We start from the raw sequence: 21227 nt of genomic DNA on the forward strand, positions 1-21227 counted from the left end.
GCTAGCAATGCTGCTTCATTTCTGCAGCCACGTACTAAATATACCCTCGCAGTATTCCCATCTCTAGAAACCTTTCCATTCTGAGTCTGCTGTTAGGTGCCACAAACCATTTGAAGACCTCCTGAGCTTAGGTAGAGTGAATATAAGAAGGCAAGAGGTAACATAGTGTGTAAGGTTGAAAAAAACACATGTCCATTTAGTTCAGCCTATTACCCCCACAATGGTGATCCAAAGGAAGGCAAAATTCCCCTAATGAGGTAGAAGTCAATTTTCCTCATTTTATTGAAAAAAAATATCTTTCCAACTTCAATCAGGTCATCAGATTAATCCCTGGATCACCGACCTTGAAGTAAGCACTCAAGAAAGGCGTCCAGGTCCCTCTTGAATCCTTTTAAGGAGTTCGCCATCACCATGTCCTCGGAAGGAGGTTCCTTTCTGTAAGAGCAGTGAGACTATTGATTTCTCTGCCTATGTCAGTGCAGAAACCTTTTTTCCTCTAGATGTAGGGGATTCCCCCTTGTTACTGTCAGTCCTGGGTATAAATAGATGATGGGAAAGATCTCTGTATTGTCCCCCAATATATTAATACACAATTATGTATTAACAATTACAATTAGGTCACCCCCTCAGACATCTTTTTTATAAACTAAATAACCCCAATTTCGATAATCTCTCTGGGTATTGTAATCCGCCCATTTCATTTATAACATTAGTTGCCCCCCTTTGAACCCGCTCAAGCTCTGATATGTCCTTCTTGAGTACCGATGCCCCAAGCTGTCCACAATATTCCATGTATGGTCTGACCAGTGACTTGTAGAGAGGAAGAGCAATGTTCTCATCATGTGCCCCTAGACCTCTTTTGATGTACCTCATGATCCTATTTGCCTTGGCAGCAGCTGCCTGACACTGGTTGCTCCAGTTGAATTAAAATTGATTGAATTATGGTATAGATGGGAGAGATTACGACTGCAGGGTACGATTCAAACACACAGGTCTGCACAAAAGGGTACGAAATTTCAAAAAAAGACCTGTTGCGAAATTCATTAATTTTTCATGTATTGCTTCATTTTTCAGCTTGGATATATTGGGGAAAATAAGAAAAACATTTGTTTGCAAAAGTGTATTCAGCCTTTAAATGCTTTGTTCCTGCATCGCTCCTTTGTTTTATCATTTTTACATTATAAAGTAAAGGTAATGGTTCTGATTATTGCTTATTTCCTTTATATGGTTGCAGTTACTGTTTCAAAAATTAAAAAATATAAATGAAGGGATTGACACATGGCAAGAAAATCTCTATTATAAAGGGAACCTGTCAGGTGTGCTATGCTGCCCAGGCTGCATCTGATTTCAGGGGTGCATCACTTATACGATCTTTTGAAACTTTGCAGCGCTGGACCTGAGATGAGACCAATGAAGCTCATACATATTTCTTACCTTTCTCCTATCTTCATATTACTATGCATCTCCATTCTGAGACTACAGGGCTTGTTAGAAAAATAAAGTTTGATACTCGTAAGGGTTTTTTCCAGGTAAAAATTATTGATAACCTATTCTCAGGATGTGTCATCAATAGTTAACTACTGGGGACCCACCACCCGGTCAGATCACTGGCCGAACATGCATTAAAGGGATAGCAGCAGGAATGTCATAGCTGGCTTCACTCCTATTAAAATTAATCAGAGCTGAAACGGCTAATACAATTCTGTGGCGTGTTAGAGGCGGAAGTCTAGTAGCCGGTTTCAGCTCCCGTTCTAGGCACTTCTGCTGCCATCCCCTGTGACGCACGTCCAGCCCACTGCACTGGCAGGGGACCCACGTCTTGGAATCCTTAGGATTGGTCATCAATAGTTTTTGCCTGGAAAACTCCTATAAGGAGGACTTATCATGAGGAAATCGTCATGGTTTTCATTTGATAATTTGTTAGCCCTTGCAAAAAATAATAATATAGCTAATTAGACAAAATGGAAATTGTAATAAAAAAGCTTTATGCAGTGTGTGCCAGTATTTAAATCAGTTGAATCAACTCTAAACTTTTATATGAAGCTTTATACTTCTTGCTGAGCACAATGGGAGCGGCATGTTCGGAGGTTTGGCGTCAACTGTGGAGTTGAGCTGACATATTTCCATAAAGGGCATGCACCCTATAAAGCTTTTTTGATGTGTTGCATTTTTTTATTACTTATATTTAAAGAATTTTTTTGCGAGGGCTAATAATTTTTCAATTAAAAACCATGATGGTTCCCCATTGGTATTTACTTTTTAACAAGCCCAGCTACTGTTTCAGCTGGCCATGATCAGAATAGTCTTCCATCTTTTGAGGATGACTCAATTCTGTACGCAAAGACCTTGAGAGCAGCGAGAAATTAAATGTATAATGTAATAATTAACGAGTCTAAGAATGGGACGATACTGCTTATCCATTAACGCCGACTTTCAGCTGTAATAATAACATACATTATATTTCTATTTTCTAGAGATTTAAGTGAAAACCAAATCCAAGGCCTCCCTAGGAAAGCTTTCCGTGGAATAACCGATGTAAAGAATCTGTGAGTATTGATAATAAATACATTTTCATGACAGTTTTAAATAATTACTAAAGTTTGAGTACAATTCCTGGACAGAAACTTGTATAAATGTGTGGGGTGCTCAATGAATTTTAATTACTTAGATCAATAAAGCTTAACTTGTACAAAGAATGTAAATCAGATATCATGATCCTGTAAGAGTAAGTAACAGAGCTGAACATCTTCATTGAGACACCAAAACCTAATGGCAGCTATATTTATATGGTATGTAATATCATTGATTATGACATTGGGTGTTTGCCAGATACTAGATCTCGCCGTTTACTTTGCTGTCATGGAGAATGAAAGTCAGCTATATAACCTTGTCATATTTTGAACTATTTTATGCCTTTGATAGTCTTTTTAAAGAAAAGCTTAACAGTAAAAATAATCATAGCATGAAATCCTAATCCTAAAAAAGAATGTCTGAACAGCTGGTGTGGACCCAACATGCCACTGAATAGTTTCACTTTGGGCTACTCCTGAGGGCAACAATTAGGGTCACATGGTTTTCATCCTTGAACCTCTCCAATTGGAATCTTAGCTGTTGGGGCCCCAAGAATAGTCTTGGTTCAGTGGTAGCTGATGTGAACAGCTCAAAATCACTGCACTTCAGTACTGGAGATGTAACATAGTTCAGCCTGTTTCAACCCCTAGTTGATCCAGAGTCAGGCAAAAAACCCAAGAGGCAGAAGCCAATTAGCCCATTTGGGGGAAAATTCCTTCCCGACTCCGTAATGGCAATGAGAATAATCAGAATAATCCCTGGATCCACCTTTGATAGTTCATACCTAAATATAAGATCCAGAACTACAACCCGCTGGTCATCTAATGTCTATATCCTGCAATATCCTTCTGCTCGAGAAAGACGTCTAGTACCCTCTTCAACTCTTCAATGGATTTTACCATCACTGCGTCCTCAGGCAGAGAGTTCCACAGTCTCACTGCTCTTACAGTAAAGAACCCCCTTCTGTGTTGGTGATGAAATCTGCTTTCTTCTAGACGTAGCGTAGATGTAGGCAGAGATATAGTCAATATACAAAACCAAGGTCAGGACAGGTGGAGTTATTGTGCAATGGTGAGACAACAGAGGGTCAGCGCAAGCAGAAAATAGATATATCATGGTCAAATCTCAAGCCGAGGTCAAGATAGAAGATGTTGGGAAAACTGGGTGAATCAGGTACGGTCAAACCAGAAGTTAGGATACAATGGCACCTTTGCAATATCATATGAAGCTAATTGTTCAGGCACCCTCCAGTGCGGGAGACTACAAAAAGACTAGCAGATGTTAATGTATTACCTTACTAGGAAAATAGTTTAGTTACATTGTATCCAGTCCCTCAATTACTTTAATGCTAACTACCTCACCCCAGATGCAGCTATAGGGAGTGTAGATACAGTGATAGGATGCCTGCCATTTTGCAAAAAACATGAACTGTTGGGATACGAGACACCCTATGTGTTTTCTTCAGGGGTGAATCTCCTAATATTTTGTGCTCTAATAGTAATTTTGCTCTTGAGGTTTTTGTTTTAGAATCAGTATTGATGTTAGTCAAACTCTATCTCAATGGGCGCTGAGTTTTTGAAGACCAGGCTACTTCCACTTCATAACTGGGTCAGCCTAACATCCAATAGGAGAATTCCAAATAGCTGTGACATCAGCATCTCCATGCCATTGCCACCACGTCACTGAGGAAGGGATACAATAGATATGGCCGATGCACCCACGTACTCATATGGCTAGATTTAGAGTCAGTCACTATATGTCAAGCATATGAGAATAATGGATGTCATAACCTGGGTAACCTTATTGGTAAAAAGCTTCCTCTGTCATAGAGACTGTTGTATGCTAGTTATGATAATCTTTCTCACTAGGAAACCTAAATATTACTCAATTACTTTAGAATTTTTATATGGTTCCCTATGAAAATTGTCATAAACAAAGATTATGGAGGAGATCTTGTAAAACTGACGGCGCACCCCCATAGAACCTTTAGTGCCTTAGATGCGCAAATGCGTACAAAATAGTGCATGTTGCGCTTTCTTCATGCGAGCGAAAAAGAATGGTGAGAATGAACCCATTGAACACAATTCTCTGTGCAATGGACACAGAAAATTTGCGCAAATACAGCTGCCCTTAAATGGGTTATCTTATCTCATGATAGGTTTTTCAATAGAACCCTTGGAGACAGGGTCTCATTGTAAGGAATGGAGCGGTGGTGTGCATGTGCGACCGGCCACTGCCATTCTCTTTAAGACAAGATGCTGCTGAAGTGCCTGCATGATAGTTAAAAACATTTTGGGAAGTCAATCACTGATTTACAGCAATAAAGAAGGAGGTCATCAATTTAATTGGAGACAGATTTGCACATTTTCACCTCATCTGTAGAATCGTTAGCCCTTTAAGGGGTTTTCTGGGTATTTACAAGTGATTGGCGGGTTCCACCACTCAGGATCCCTGCTGATCAGCTGATCCTCCAGTCCACTGTCAGTGCAGCTGAATTGGATGTTTGTATCCTGGTCAGAGCCAGAAGTGTATTAGAAGGCATCACTCCCATTGACTTCAATCAGTTCTTTAAGGCATAAATGTCATTGTGAGTTTTTACAAAATACATTATTTGCGCTGTGACATTCTCCGCTCTGTCAGAATCCATTTTGTTGCTTAATCTGCCATTTGAAAACAAAGCATCGTAATTGGATCACATACAATTATTCCAAATCCCATCATTTTCAGTATAACTGTGATTTATTTAGCGATCTGAATAAGATGTAGATGTGTGGTAAATGGTAAAAGCGGGGGTGCTTTTCAGACTATTCATTTAATTTTTTGTGTGCTGTAATGATCTTGACTATCACTGAAAAGGCAAACGTAAAGCTTAATTTTTATTAACCCCTTAATGACGTCGCCCTTTTTTTTCCATTTTCATTTTTTCCTCCCCCCTTTTAACCCCTTCATGACATGGCCTATTTTGGGCTTAAGGACGCAACAATTTTTGGCGGATTTTCTTCTCCGTTTATCAAAAGTCATAACTTTTTATTTTTCCGTCGACGCGGCCGTATAAGGGCTTGTTTTTTGCGTGGCGAACTGTAGTTTTTATCGGTGCCACTTTTGGGTACATAGACTATATTGTAAAATTTTTTTAGTTTTTTTTATGATAGCAGGGAGAGAAAACGCATCAATTCTGCCATAGATTTTTTTATTTCTTTTTTACAGTGTTAATCATGCAGCATAAATGAGACATTCCATTTTTTCTGCGGACCGGTATGGTTACAACGATACCAAAATTCTTACATTTTTTTTAGGTTTTCCCACTTTTCTGCAATAAAAACCCTTTTTTTTGGAAATCTTTTTTCTATTCTAAATCGCTGCATTCAAAGTCCTGTAACTTTTTTATTTTTCGATATACCGAGCTCTATGAGGGCTTATTTTTTGCGAGACGAGCTGTAGGTTTTACTGGTACCATTTTGGGGTACATACGGCTTTTTTGATCACTTTTATTGCGTTTTTAGTGAGGCAAAATGCTAAAAATTAGCATTTTTTTCTCAGTTTTTGAGCGTTTTTTTTAGTGTTTTTTCCCGTGCACAGTCAAAAGCATGTGCAACTTATTGTATGCATCGTTACGGACGTGACAATACCAAATATGTGGGGTTTTATTTTTTTTTTACCTTTTTTTATGCTAATCTGAGAAAAAGCATAAAAAAATGTTTTTTTTACTATTTTTTTACATTTTTTAATTCATTTTTTTAATCTTTGTTTTTTTTAAACTGTTTGTGTCCCTCTGAGGGACTTTAACCACTGCCCTGATGATCGTTGTCATAAGGCATGGCAGAGCTACTGCTTTGCCATGCCTTATCGCTTATACAGCGATCCCAGGCACTGGTAACACAGGACGCCAGTGTCTGGCATCCTGTTACCATAGCGACAGGCCAGGCTCTCGCGATGTTATCGCGATGACTGGCCGCAGACACAGAGGGAGCGCGCATCTACTTAGATCGCGGCATGGAAGGGGTTAACAGCGGGGGGCGCATCTCCAATGCCCCCCCGCTGTTGCAGCGGGACGCCGGCTGTGACTGACAGCCGGCTCCCACTGCGGGATAGCACGGGATCATATGTGATCCCGCGCTATCTCCAGGACGTAAGTTTACGTCCTGTTGCGGGAAGTACCAGGCTGCCAGGACGTAAACGTACGCCCTGCAGTGGGAAGGGGTTAAAAAATCGTAACTTCTTTATTTATCCATTGACGTCGCTGTATGAGGGCTTCTTTTTGTGGGACGAGTTGTATTTTTCAATGGTGCTATTTAATGTACCATATAATGTACTGAAAAACTTTTCTAACAGTGGAGTAAAATGGAAAAAAAAACAACATAGTTGTGTGAGAGCTCATTTTTTGCGAGATGTCCTGTAGTTCGCGTTGGTACCATTTTTAAATTCATACAACCTTTTGATCGCTTTTTATTGGAATTTTTCTTAGAGACAAGGTGACCAAAAATCTCTGGCATTTTTTTTTCTGACAACGTTCACCATGCTAATGAAAATAATGTGTTACTTTGATAGTTCGGACTTTTACGAATGCAGCGATACCATATATGTATTTTTGTTTTATTATTTAGATTATTTTATTATAAATATGGCAAAACGTTTTTTTTTTACTTTTTTCTTCAACAATTAGTAAAACTTTATTGTTCTTAATTTTTACTTTTTTTTTCAGTCCCCCTAGGGGACCACAACTAGCGGTGCTTTGATCGCTTCTTCTTCTGATGTAATGACATAGCGTTGCATCATATTGCAATGTGACAGGCAGTCTATCAAGTCACCCCATGGTAATGGCTTGATAGGCATACTGCCAAGACAGCCCTGGGGGCTTTCAGAAGGCCTCCGGCTGCCATGACACCCACACAGCTACCTGCGATCTCATTGGGGGGGGCCATACCGGACCCCCAAACATTGTTCAAAGGGATAACAGCCCTGATCGGCCACACGGCCAATTGGAGCTGTTGCCGTTGGGTGTCAGCTGGTATAAACAGCCTGCATCCACACGGTATGAAGAGAGATAGTCGCGCAATCTCTCTTCATACATACCTCGACCCTGCAGGACATAACTGTACCTCTTACAGCAGGAAGGGGGTAATATTCTCATAAAAGCTGTTAATCATATGAAATCTAGCTATATATAAAAAATATACAGGAGTCATTTCCAGAATGCGATAAAAAGAGCCAGTCCAGTCTTGCTAAGTTTACATGGGCAATGTGCAAATCATTGGTATGACCCTCCTATACTTCCTTAGTGATGGATCAAATAAATCTCTTTAATTACTGATCCTAATGTTTTCATGCAATCAATCTTAGGTGGGGTATTCACCCTGATAAGGGCTTATTCACACAAGAATATATCAGCTGCCGTTTTCACATACATTGGATTCAAATGCATCAGATCAGAGAGGCATATTCCCGTGGTGTAATAGTGCCCGGATGGCAAATATAGTGTTGGGTGCTTTTACACTGGGCAGCAAAGATAGTCCTGGAACTATCTTTGTGCCTGGAATACGTCGGTTGCTGCATAGGCTCCCATGGGAGCCAAAGACAGCGGCTGAAGAAGGGAGGTGGGAGGGAGTTTAGCAGCATGACTGCTAAACTCCCTCCCCCTTCTCTCCTCTCCTTTGGCTGTTTGCAATGGGAGGGGGCGGGGCATAGCTGAGCACCGCCCCTTCTATTCCTAGTGCCCGACAAGGGGCAGGGAGGGGCAGGTGCTTAGCTTCACACCCATCCTGCCCATTCCCATTGCAAACAGCCAGAGGGAAGTGAGCCGGCGAGTGGGGGGGAAGGGGAGGCAATGGCATTGCGACCTCAGCGTATATTCGCCAGGCCAATGCCATCTGAACAGACACATAAACGTTAGATTTGGGCGCCTATTCACGCATTTTTAAGGTGTCGGTGGGCGCACGTAAAAACGCCAACGCTCATGGGAAAGAGCCCTCAAGGCAACCCTCAATAGGAACCTCTTAATAGAACTTATAATTCCATGTAAGCTTCAATGCAAAAATGAGAAGACATCAACCTGCTATATACTATTGGACACCACTTGTATCAGGTATATAAACAATCATGTACATACCCCTAAATGTGTGTCAATCACTCTTACTTAAAAACCCGTAATACAGCAATGATGTCATGTTCATCTTAGGCACATGTTGAACACAAGACCTGCGGGCCAAATCCGGCCTGCCACCTGTTTCTATGTGGCCTGCCGGCCGTGCAGCAATCTCATAGGCATTCCACTCATCCAGCCTGCAGCTCCGGTCCAGCAGCAGTAGAGTCTTTGACTGCGGACCTCTCTCACCAGTGTACACAGCGCAGATGCTGAGCGGAGAGGTCAGCGGCTACAGACTCACCGTTGCCGCCGCCGGACTGGAGCTGCAGGCTGGGTAAGTAGAATACCTGCAGGGATGCTGCCTAGCCATAGGCCAATACGAGGGTCACTATTATTACGGGGACTACTATGGGGGTCACTTATTACTACTGGGGCCAAAATAGGGGACACTTACTACTGGAGACACCAATATAGGGGACAATTACTACTGGGCCACTATTACTCCTGGGGCCCACTATGGGGGACCCTATTACTACTGAGGCCACTATGAGAAGTCACTTACTATGTGGGCCACTATGGGGGTCATATTACTACTGGAGCCACCATATGGTTCACTATTACTATTGGGGCAGAGTACATTAACACAACATGTGCCAGGTATATCATAAAAGGAGGCAAATATGTGTCAATTACATTCTCAAGATCAATTCACGTGTATATGTTAATGAACGTGATATAAAGATGTCAGAAAAATCAAATCATATAAGATGCGCCAAATCAAATGAGTAAAGAGATACCAAATACTGCAAGGACCACAGACTCAATAAAATCTCCAATCATTACAGAATCTATGCGCATGAAAAACGCAGGTCTGAATACACCAATGAAAAACATTGAAAATAAATGGTTTGTATGCTGTCCATAATGCGTGCAAAAAAACATGAACGTAATATGGACTGAAAATACATCCATGCGAATGAATCCCAACTCTTCTTACAGCCATGATGAGAACTGATACCTACTGTAGAACAATTATTCTCTAAAATAAAGTCTTACTATGCAATATATGCATGCCAGTTCGTGAATGAGTAAGGTAAGACGATAGGAATATGGCCCTAACCAGGAAGAGGGGGGGGGGGGGGGGGTTAGGCTGACAGATCATGTGCTAGGGGAAAAGGGATGACAGCCAAAAACCAGCTTAGACATAGAAGAGATATTGCATACAGATACATGGATAAGGGTGGTTTCACATCTGCGCTCAGGGGTTCTGATTCCCTGCTCCATTAGCGGAGCAGGATAAGGGGAATCCCCACAGCCGAACCGCTCCATCTTAGGAAGGAACTGAACAGCTTTAAACGGACCCCATTAACTATAATGAGGTACGTTTGGGTTCTGCTCAGCTTTCAGATGGGAGAAAAAACACTGCATGCAGCACTTTTTCTTCCGGTATTTTGAGTCATATCTGCGTTGGAACCTCCGACCGGAGATTCTAATGAAGATGTGAAACCGGCCTAAGATAGCAAACTGAATATCTTCCCGGGTAATGAAAAGTCTAGCTATGACTATGATTAGAGACTCTATTCCACTTGTTATAATGTAACATACACATAGCTCCACAAAAAGGCAGAATGTGCTGTTGTCCATTCAGGGGTTTAGCCTTTCATGTGTATGACATACTGTAGCTCCATAGTAAATCCACTTGTTGAAAGTCTTACCATTTCATGGATTTAAGGCTATCCAAGGGCTTTTATCCTTCTAGAAGTGTGGTGGTTTTAATTAAACTAATAAATAGCCTCCTGACCATAGTGAACTCCAGAATCTATATCATTTTTATGACAGTCACTCTCTTCCCAGTTTATTGATTTTCTCATTTGGTTCATTACATTAAATTAAACGCAAACCTTTTACACGGAATAATTCTGGCTCTGCTCTGAAATCAGAGGTCAGCACAAACTATCTTGCCAAGATTTTAACATTATAATTTAAGCCTTATTGGGGGAGGGGGAAATTGAGGCTTTACGCAAACTAATATTTCTTCTTGGTGGAAGTCTGCCATTACACTTGATCATTATTGCAATTTCCTCTCTAGAGTTGGGAAGATTCCAATGCTTTCTGTGACGGTGAAAGTGAAAACGGACGATTGCGAAAATGTTTTTAGGTAGAGAACATACTTAGGATGTTCCAGTAACGAACGATAAGTTGTGTTTTGCTTCTTACAGTGTGGTGGCAGGAATATTACTGATTTTGCTTACACAATTAATACATTCATATCAACTATCCCTTTTACTAAATATCACAGAATGTCTTCATCATTTTAGCATTACTTTTACATGAATAGTCCTATAAGAAGGGTGAATTCATACATGTCAGACTTGTTACAGATGTTTCTGCACCATTCTGAGAATCCATTCAATACATGCGAATGGGGTTGTTTCTGCAGCACATGCATAGATTTCTACAAGCCTTATTTAGATGACTGGGACAGTTGCAGAAATTTTTGCAACATATCTGCCGCATGTCAACTCAACCTTATGCTATTTATAAAACGTGCTTAAAGAGATATTCCAGTTAGTGACCATTATTGCAAGTTTTCATCCATCCACTGGAAGGGTGAAAACTGATAGATTGGTAGGGAGCCAACTGCTAGGACTCCCACCAATCTCAAGAATGGGGAGTCCTGTTCCCCCATGCTCCCTTTTTGTTTTTTTCCCCATGGCACTGAATAGATGGCGGGCCGCACAAGTGCACTGCCACTCCATTGCGACCTGGTGATCCAGGGTGTCTCACTTTGTCAATAAAGATAAGGAGTCCATATGAATGGTTGTTAATCAGACTAGTAGAGAAGGAGTGGCGGCAGCACAATCTTTAGGCTAGATATAGCTGGACAGCCATCATGCAGAGTCACTGCGATGAGCTTGATCCAGGAAAGCTCAAATGAAGTTCCATGAAGAGAGTAGACGTGACAGCTTGCATGGTGTGGCTAAAAGGTTCCTTTTCTTCCTCCAAACGACAGAACATACAACGTTTCGACTCTTATGAGTCTTTGTCAAGTATAAACATTAAGACCAACATGTACATCTTTATAAAGAAAGTTAAAAACAGAAAGACAAATCACAGCAGAGTATTTGTGCCAAACCCAAAACGGTTACCACCCCTCATAATTAAGCCCACCTGTCTCTGATGTTGTCATGGTGATCAAGTCCATAATCCACATAATCAAAAAGATGTATTGCTTCATGTTGCATATACATCATGTCCGGACGTCCCTCAGGTGCATGCACAAAGTTCCGGGATCCCAAAGAGACCCATCACCTTGAATTAGGTATCGCGATGGCCCCCTAACAAAGTACAGTCCTGTTCCATAGCAACCGTAGAATACGCAGTGTCATTATCGAGGAGCACATTGTATTCATCCCAACTCCCAGCTGTAGGAGAAATTTAGAATTACATTTTGGCCATTCAGAATAATGGATGCTGTCCTTGGAACTCGAGGACTGCTTGAGTCTGCCATTACCCTACAGAATGGGGATATCTCATATATGATATCCATATGCCCTAATAGGGCAAATAGACAGAGGTGGTCTTCGTGAGACAACGTCTACAATTCAAATAAGGCTGCCCAACATGATGCTCCATAGGAATCATTTTAGGCAGCACAAATGTTGCCTGCCCAGTGCGAAGGAAGCTACTGCTCAAATTCCAAGGCTTGTAGAATGTAAAAGCAGGGATCCCGCGTAAGGATTTTTCAAACCACTGATTGTCATGGATTAAAGAATCTTTATGCTTTAATGCCTAATCTCTGTCTCAGTACTGTCCTGGAGCTGTATGGACAGAGTCTCCCTACAGGTGCTATAGATTGTGTGCTTGCAGAGTTGGAACATACAATACTTGTACAATGTCCATCCAGCTACTGTCCCGGAGATCCTGAAACAGATGGTTCATTCCAAGGTTTCTCAAATTTCAGAATCCCTTGTGTAAGAAACAAAGGAATCTTCTGAAACGGTTGTAGAAATATACATATATTCATGTTTTGTGGATATTGCATTCCTTATCATATTTGGCTCTAATATTCAATACTTTCCAGTAAAAAATATGACTTCTATCATTTCTGTCTATTGTTTCTCTTGGGCCTGAAGCCCAGAAGAATAACAGATGGTTATCGGTCAAAAGAGTAACTAGGGAAACCAGGAAAGCTGCCCAAATTGCTATGGAGACAGTCATATATCTGTTCACTGTTCTATTGCTCATTACATCAGCTTGCTCTGTCATGAAAAGGAGCTCTGAAATGTTTGCAGCATACAAAGAAGTAGATGTGTAATTAGCGGTCTTCACAAACGCCGTACATGCCCATGTTATGTCCAACAAAGGCAAGATAGGAATAGAAGGCTAATGTCGTAATTAAAGGCCATGCATTACCAGCCTCAGATGTATTAATACACATGATTCACATGTACCGATAATGCCGCTCATCACCCATGTCTTATTACTGAGCCTAAGGTAAATGACCAGGTGGCTGCAAGGACAATCCTATCTGGTATGTTTAATTGTCTTCCTGGAAAGTGTGGGCTAGAAGGGAAAGAATTACAGAATATTGGACATTCTGGTGACATATAATGTCCAAGCGCAGAATACAGGATAACATGAATGATGTGGCAAATGGTTGTCTGTGAATAGCAATTTAACTTGATTTTACTCTAGCAGATTCAAATGAGTCATACAGAGATAGAGAAGTAACGATCATTTATGCACCTTGCTGCCCATTAACCCCTTAGTGACGTAGCCTGTTTGCGCTTCAGTGACGGAGCCAAATATTGGAAATCTGACATGTGTCACTTTAACATAGAATAACTCCGTAAAGGTTTTGCACATCCAGGTGATTCTGACATTGTTTTTAGCCACATATTGTATTTCATTTAAGTGGTAAAAATAGACCGATAGAATTTGTGTATTAAAAGTGCCAAATTGGGAAAACTTTGGGAAAAAAATAACTGTATTCAACTGTATTATCTCAAATATGTGCAAACATACTGTACAAATTTTTGCTAAGACATATATTTTCATCTGTTTACTTTATTCTGGATGCACATTTGAAAAACATAGTTTTTTTTTAACCATTTAGGAGATGTACAAATTTAATGTTACTTATTCACATTTTCCTACACCAAGCCAAAATTGCAAAGGCTTGTAGGTGTCAGAATGATAGATACCCCCACAAATCACCCCATTTTAAAGACTACACCACTTAATGTATTCACTGAAGGCTGTCTTCAGTATTTTTATCCAACATTTTTTTTAGGACGACAAAAAAAATTAATATTTTTGCAAATATGTCATTTTAAAAACTATTTTCTATTGTGTACATGAAAATAAGGATTTACACCCTAAAATGGATACCCATGTTTGTCCTGTGTTCAGAAACATACCCATTGTGGCCCTAATCTTATATCCTTTTGCACAACGGGGCTCAAAATGAAAGGAGCAACCGGTGGCTTACAGAACAGACTAGAGATGAACGAGCACGCTCAGTAAGGTCAGTTACACTATTGAGCCTCGCTCATCTCGAGTAAGTGCCTTCTCGTCCGAGCGTGCTCGGGAGGGCAGCGGGGACGGGGGTGGCAGGGGAGAGCGGAGGGGAGCGGGGGGGGAGAGTGAAAGAGATCTCTCTCTCCCCCGCTCCCCTCCGCTCTCCGCCGCTGCCACCCGCTCACCCCCGCCGCCCCCTCGAGCAAGCTTGGATAAGAAGGCAGTTACTCGAGATGAGCGACGCCTGCTCGAGTAACTGACCTTACCGAGCGTGCTCGTTCATCTCTAGAACAGACATTTTGCTTAAAGGCGTTTTAGGCCCCATTGCCCACTTGTAGAGCCTTTGCGTAGCCAACATGACAGGGACCTCTTAACAAATTAATCTAGGGGCGTATTGCGTATTTTGACCCCACAGTTTTTGGATGAATTTAAGCTAAGCAGAAGGAAAAATTTTTTGATAATTGTGTCATTTAAAAACAGTTTTTTTTGTACAGCACACATATGAATGAATAATTGCACCCCAAAAAACAGGATACCCCTGTTTGTCCTGAATTCATAAACATACCTATTGTGGCCCTAATCTTGTGCATAACGTAGCCAAATCGAAAGGAGCATTGAAGTTCAACTGTTCTTAACTTTTACATGTTCACCATTATTCATTGGATAATGGAGATCACGTGACCGGGGACCGCTCACTGCTGTCCTCAGTCACTGCTCCAGGCTCTCGGCTACTTTTAGTAGCCAGGACCAAGGAGATTTTAAACTTTCCGGGCCCTTCCCAGTTTCTATGCTTGTGTCTGTAAATTTACAGCACTTGTTCTCAGGCTTAAAGCCCAGCCGTATGTAAAATTACGTAAGGGATCAGAGCTGCCTGTTCTGCAATCAATCAGAAGCAGGAGGGGTTGTCAGCTGTTAGACACAGCTGATAACCCAGAGGAGGAGGGAGAAGTGGGTTTCAACCATTTCTGCCTCCTCCTTTCTTTAGTACACATCGCTTTAAGAGGGTTGTCCCACAATGTCAAGTTATCTCCTATACACAGGATAGCGAATAACTTGCTTATCAGTGTGGAGACCCCCACCGATCTCCAAAATGGGCACCCCGTGCCCCCTCGCATCATCCTCACTGTGGGCTTACTCCACCCCCCCTCCTGCACTGAGGAGAAGACTAAATGAAGTGCTGATTGCACAAGTGCACCAGCGCTCCATTCACTTTCAATGGGACTGTCAAGATACCCGTACGCCACTCAGGTATTTCTGTCAGCACTATTAAGATGAATGGACTGCTGACCACTAGCACTCTATTCAGAGTGACATCACTGCAGGGAGAAGAAGTAACCCCCCACAGTGACAGGAGAGCCAAATACAGAGGTCCAGGTCTGGGGAGCAGCAAGGTTCTCAGTGGCCAGACCACCACGTATTACCAAGTTATCCCCTATCCTTTGGATAGGAGATAACTTGACATTCTGGTATAACCGCTTTAATAAGTTGATATAAATAGTATTCAGCATAAATCATTGTACAACCTAAAAGAGCTGCAGAACTTATGATTGTAGACTGATGAATAAGGTTCAGCGTTGGTCATTTCTGATATGCATGTATGCTCGACAATACCATTTCATCTTTTCTGGTCTGACAACAGAGTGTGATCCCAGTGACCTCTTTTTGTAAGAGTTGTGTTCTTGCTATATGATTTGTATATTGTAAGCACCGCGCAGCTTTGTTTGCTTTATTAAAGCTTCCTATTAAGTGATTTTCTACATATGTTTTATAATACTCATCAGGAACAAACTTGCTCATTCATATACATTTATAGCGCAACCTAAACCTCGGTATTGCTTCTACACAATGTAAACACACAAGCTTTTTTAACCCCTTCCCACCTTGCACCATAGTAATAAGCCACATTCTGATCCCATACTATTACAGCACACTGAGGGGTGAACTATAGAGTTGATACCCGGCTCTACCATCGGGAATCGAAAAATAACTCCAATCCCAACCCTTTTAACCACTTAGATACCGCAGTTAGTAGCAACTACAGCACCTAAGTGGTTTTACAGAGGGGCGATTATGTTGCTGGTCTTGGAATGCAGTAGCACAAAAGCAAATTCTTTCTAAAAAAGTGTTTTAATGTGTGCAAAAATGGTAAAACAAATTCTGTGTGAGTTTAGCACTGCCAGTAATAGTAACAACAGAGTCATTCCATGTCAAGTCATCACAAAAAAATGAACTTTTCAACCCGACCATCTCAGATTTTCCTGAAATTAAAAAAAATTAAATTAAATAGCTCTCCATAATGCAGAGGAACTGACTAAAGCAGAATGAAAGTAAACCAAGAATAATGGTACCTCTGATGGTTGTGCAACACGTGTAAGTGCAAAGCACTCAGTTGGTGCCAGAGGCCACGAAATCTGGAGGAAATCCATGGAGAATGACAGAATGCTGAAGGAATACCCGGTGCGCTTAAAGAGAACCAGTACAATATATTTAAGTCCAGAAGAAGGTGCCTGGGGCTGGCACAGAAACGCGTTGTCTGCATCCCAATGAAGAATTAATTGTTCATCATCCTGCACTGGTGGTCCTACTGCGTTACGGGTTTTCCTTCACCATTATGCAGTTTTTTTTGGCACATGTTTTATTAAAAAGTGTTTTATAATAAAATATATACTTTCTTCATTCCAAGGTCACATAATGTAAACTTAAACATTGAATATCTAGAAAAAAAAGTGTACTTTCAATTTTTTGAGAATAAAGTATGTAAAACAGGTAAATGCTATCTCTCTTTGGTGAATGTTTCACTTTGCGACATGAGCTGTGATGATTTGGCATGGAAAGGCCTAACTGTAAGTGCCATAAAAAGTCAGTGGCGAAATTGCTGTTTTCACCATTCCCTACAAAGCAAAAAATGGAAAAGTAAAAAAAAGTAATTTTTTAAAATAATATTTATTCATATCAAATATTAAAGCTGTTGTCAGAGTTAAGGGAAACCTCTATCACCTCGTCCCCCATAGTATAAAATAACAAGTCAACAGTTACTCGCCTCTCCCCGCTGCACTGTTCGTCCTTTGTGACCACCTCCCTGTGACATCACTTGTAAGGCTGAACCTATCTACAAACAAGCTGCAGCAGCCAGTGACAGCACTCGGCCATCATGGCTGAGCACTGTCACTGGTTGCTATAGCAGGTTTACAGGAAGTCACAGATACCGGTAAACAGACCAGAGAGGGCGGCAGAGGACGAATGGGGGAGGGGGGAGAAGTAACTGCTGATTTGATATTTTATACCATGGGGGACCCAGTGAGAGTGGTTTCCCTGAACTTGGACAACCCCTCTAATATTAGAACATTTTAACTTTTGTTCCTACAGAGTTCACTGTGCAGTATAAATGAAATAATTATTTTCCACAGATTGTTATGATCTTGAAGATACTGTACTAAAATTATATATTTTTTAAAGTTTTTCTGCTTTTGCACTACATAAGCATTTTTGGAATCAAAAAGTGAACTTGCTTTTGCTGATCTTAGATCAAATAGTGTTAGTGCAACATGTTTTCATTAAACTGATTTCAACAGCTGATCGCAGTTTAACTAATCCAGGCTAAACAGCATGGTTGGTGTAACCAGCCCTAAGCAATCTATAAAACACATTTTTTTAATAGAATATGAAATTTTTAGATTGCACATATAATACACTGCAACACTTCCGTATTGCAGTATATTATGAGTTTTTCGAGATTTTACAGTAATGGCAGACATCCAGTTAGGCCTCTGGCTGCCATGTCAACCCATTTGCCACCACGGTCAACTAGCCTTTTAGATGCCATGGTCAATAGCCACCATAGCATCTAAATACCTGCTGAATGACAATGATGTATATGTACAGCATCCTGTGGAAATATGCCACACAGATTATGTACATGTATATCATTTTACACATTGTATGAGCACAATCTGCACCATTTCCACCATGTGTGAACATACCCTAAAGGATTTTTCTTCAGGACTCTGCCATATCCCCTTCATTTTTTTAAACCGGCACAGCAGCTCGTCTGCATTTCAAGGGGTTTTCAGCGTTATTTCTTTTGTATAGATTTGGGGCCTCTATGCCCAAAACTGTATAAAAGTAATATACTCACCGTGGCATTGGACTGCTGCTTCAGCACCATAGTATCTGACAGGTGACATCACCTGGCCAGAAGGCCTAGTGGTCTTCCATAAACCTGTCATGTGGGCTTCTATTGTAGAAGTCAGGTTTACGGGATGTTGGTGATGACGTCCATGTTCAGCCTCCTATTGGCTGCAGCGGTCTTGTAGGTAAACGCGATGTAAATAGGCTATCTACATACGAGGTGTTATGGGCTTTGTGGTGTGCAGGATGGACAGGGCTGATGTCATTATCCTGTCCTATCAAGGGCTAATCTCGACACTAGGTTGATCTCCTTCACCCCTAAAAAAACTCAAAGATCCTAGGCACACAGTATTCAGCCACTAACCTGCACACCTAAATAGAGTTACTATGCAGTATTAATAGAAATTCCATCACCTCGTAGACATAATGTCACTATACAGTAGTAGCGTGATAGTATGTTTATGAGGGGATGGAATTTTTTTTACTAATACTATATAGCAGCATTATTTAGGTGTGCAGTTTAGCGGTTGAATACTATGTTTATGGTAGCAAGGTCCACTTCTTGTCTCAGACGCCCACCAGAGAATTCACCGGCGCCCTGCTGGGCCAGTCCAAGCCTGTATGTGTAATTGCTTTTCACTAAATGGAGGTTTATTAATAAACATGAATAGCAGAAATCTATGAAAATTCAGTCCTACTAGCTTCCAAACTGTGAAAAATGTCCAAAGCCCTTGAATTAGTGCAGCAGGTAAAGTCCTCAGCTATAACCTTTACATACTGAATACAGCGTACACAACTCTAAGCAAAACTCTTGGAAAAAAATACAAAAAACAGGGACTCATGGTACCGTAGAAAATACTATGCAAGTTCTCAAAAAACAAGTTTTTCCACTATTTACATTTATGGCATATGCATTAAATATGCCATAATTTTGTTATCAATGAGCCTCTGGCTGTTGGGATTTCCATCAGTGGTGAGAATGGAGGTTCTTTGACCCTGGTTCTCAGAAGAGAAATGGCTGCATATATGAGTTATTCTCCATTATAGCAAATGAGAGATACAGAAACGCTAGGTGTGAGGCTAGTTTCACACGGGCGATTGTGATTTTGCCGGTGAGAAAATCGTGTCAAAATCACGTCTTTGTTTTGTGATTTTTAAACGTCAGTGATGCTTTTTTAAAAAATAATCTCGCATTGCATCGCTGCCGCCCGCGATAAAATTGCAGAACGTTTTATCGCAAAAGTCCATAGGACTTTCTAATGGTAAAATCGCATCGCAATGCATGTTTCGTGCATTGCGATGAGATAAATAGAAGGCTCCATAGGGAAACATGGGAGATAAAAAAATCGCACATCGCAGAAAGATAGAGCCTGCCGCAATGTTTTGTTCTCTCAACATTGCATCAATAAAAACATCGCTAGTGGAAAGAAACCATTGTAAATCATTGGTTTCATTATCTGCTTTTGTACTGACTCTCGCATCACGCGAAAATCATGCAATTTTATCGCCCGTGTGAAACAACCCTAAGGCCTTGTTCAGACAAGCGTGCATTTGCACGTGCATAGGTGCGCACAAATCCGTGCATGTGCCAAAACACGCGTGAACGAAGCTCCATGCAGCATTGCTCTCAATGGGGCTGCTGCCCGCAGCCCCATTGAAACCATTAGGATGCTGGCAACCCCTGCAGTGATTTTCAGGGAAGGGCTTGAAATATAAGCCCTTCCCTGCAAATCATTCCTAGCTGCTGTAAAAAATAAAAAAAATACATACTCATCTGCCTGCCGCTGCCGGGGCTCAGGCGTGTCTAGCCGCTTGGTCCCCACAATGTAATGAAGTTTTTTCAGTAAGCGGGGATTTAAAATCCCCACTTACTGAAAGGGCTGCGTCTGATTGGCTGAGTGCTCAGCCAATCACAGGCAGCGCTTTGCTACTCACGAATTATCCAAAACTTTTGATCTTAATTTAAAGAGAATTTTCCACTGAAGACATTTCTGGCATATTGATTATATAAATAAAAAATCTTTGCGTAATGGGCTCAGTCCAATGGGACTCCCACCGATCCTGAGAGCTCTCTTATGCCTCGTTCAGACAAGCGCGTTTATGTGCGTACATACGTCCACAAAAAACCCTGCGTCTATTACAACCATTGGTTTCCTATGGTGTGTTCACATGTCTGTGTTTTACAGGTGTGCAAACGCACGTACCTGCAAAATATAGGACATGCATGCACCATGGATCAGTTGCATGCGTCAATATTTTCCAGCGGGGAGTCTCCTTGTCACTGAACACTGCCACAGAGGATTTCTTCATTTCTGCGGGGAGTCCCCTCATCACTGAACACTGTGACAGCACTGTCACAGTGTTCAGTGACAAGGGGACTCCCCGGGGGAGTAAAGAATCCCCTGCCACACCTGTGACAGCTGTGGCAGAGGATTTCTTTATCTCTGTAGGGAGTCCCCTCATCACTGAACACTGTAACTGAACTGTCAGAGTGTTCTGTGACAAGGAGACTCACTGCAGGGAGTAAGGAATCCCCTGCCACAGCTGTAACAGCTGTGGCAGAGGATCGCGAACCTCTCCCATTGATTTCAATGGGGATGCTGCTGCCAGAGGCCCCATTAAAAGCAATATGATGCTGGCACCTCTGTGGTGATTTTCGGGGAAGGGCTTTAAATATAAGCACTTCCCTGAAAATCATCCCTAGCTGTAGAAAATAAATATATATACTCACCTGTCCGCCACTGCCGGGGCTCAGGTGCATCTTGCTGCTTGGTCCCCGGCAATGAAGTTCTTTCAGCAGCACAGACCTATGGTGCAGCATATCCTATGTTTTGCAGGTGCATGCGTTTGCATGCCTGTAAAACACGGACATGTGAACACACCATAGGTAACCAATGCTTCTAATAGATGTGCGGTTTTGTGC

At 41.4% G+C, this 21227-nt stretch overlaps 1 protein-coding gene across 1 annotated transcript in view; it reads left to right on the top strand.

The window, feature by feature from the left end:
• The window catches only part of SLIT3 (slit guidance ligand 3), a 523433-nt gene that overhangs the window by 312805 nt on the left and 189401 nt on the right, over positions 1–21227 (top strand). The window contains exon 5 of the mRNA XM_066591106.1: positions 2475–2546. Within this exon, the coding sequence (XP_066447203.1) occupies positions 2475–2546 (72 nt within the window). The remainder of the gene's footprint in view (positions 1–2474; positions 2547–21227) is intronic.

This window comes from Eleutherodactylus coqui, chromosome 2, assembly GCF_035609145.1.
Source record: "Eleutherodactylus coqui strain aEleCoq1 chromosome 2, aEleCoq1.hap1, whole genome shotgun sequence".
Taxonomy (NCBI): Eukaryota; Metazoa; Chordata; class Amphibia; order Anura; family Eleutherodactylidae; genus Eleutherodactylus; species Eleutherodactylus coqui.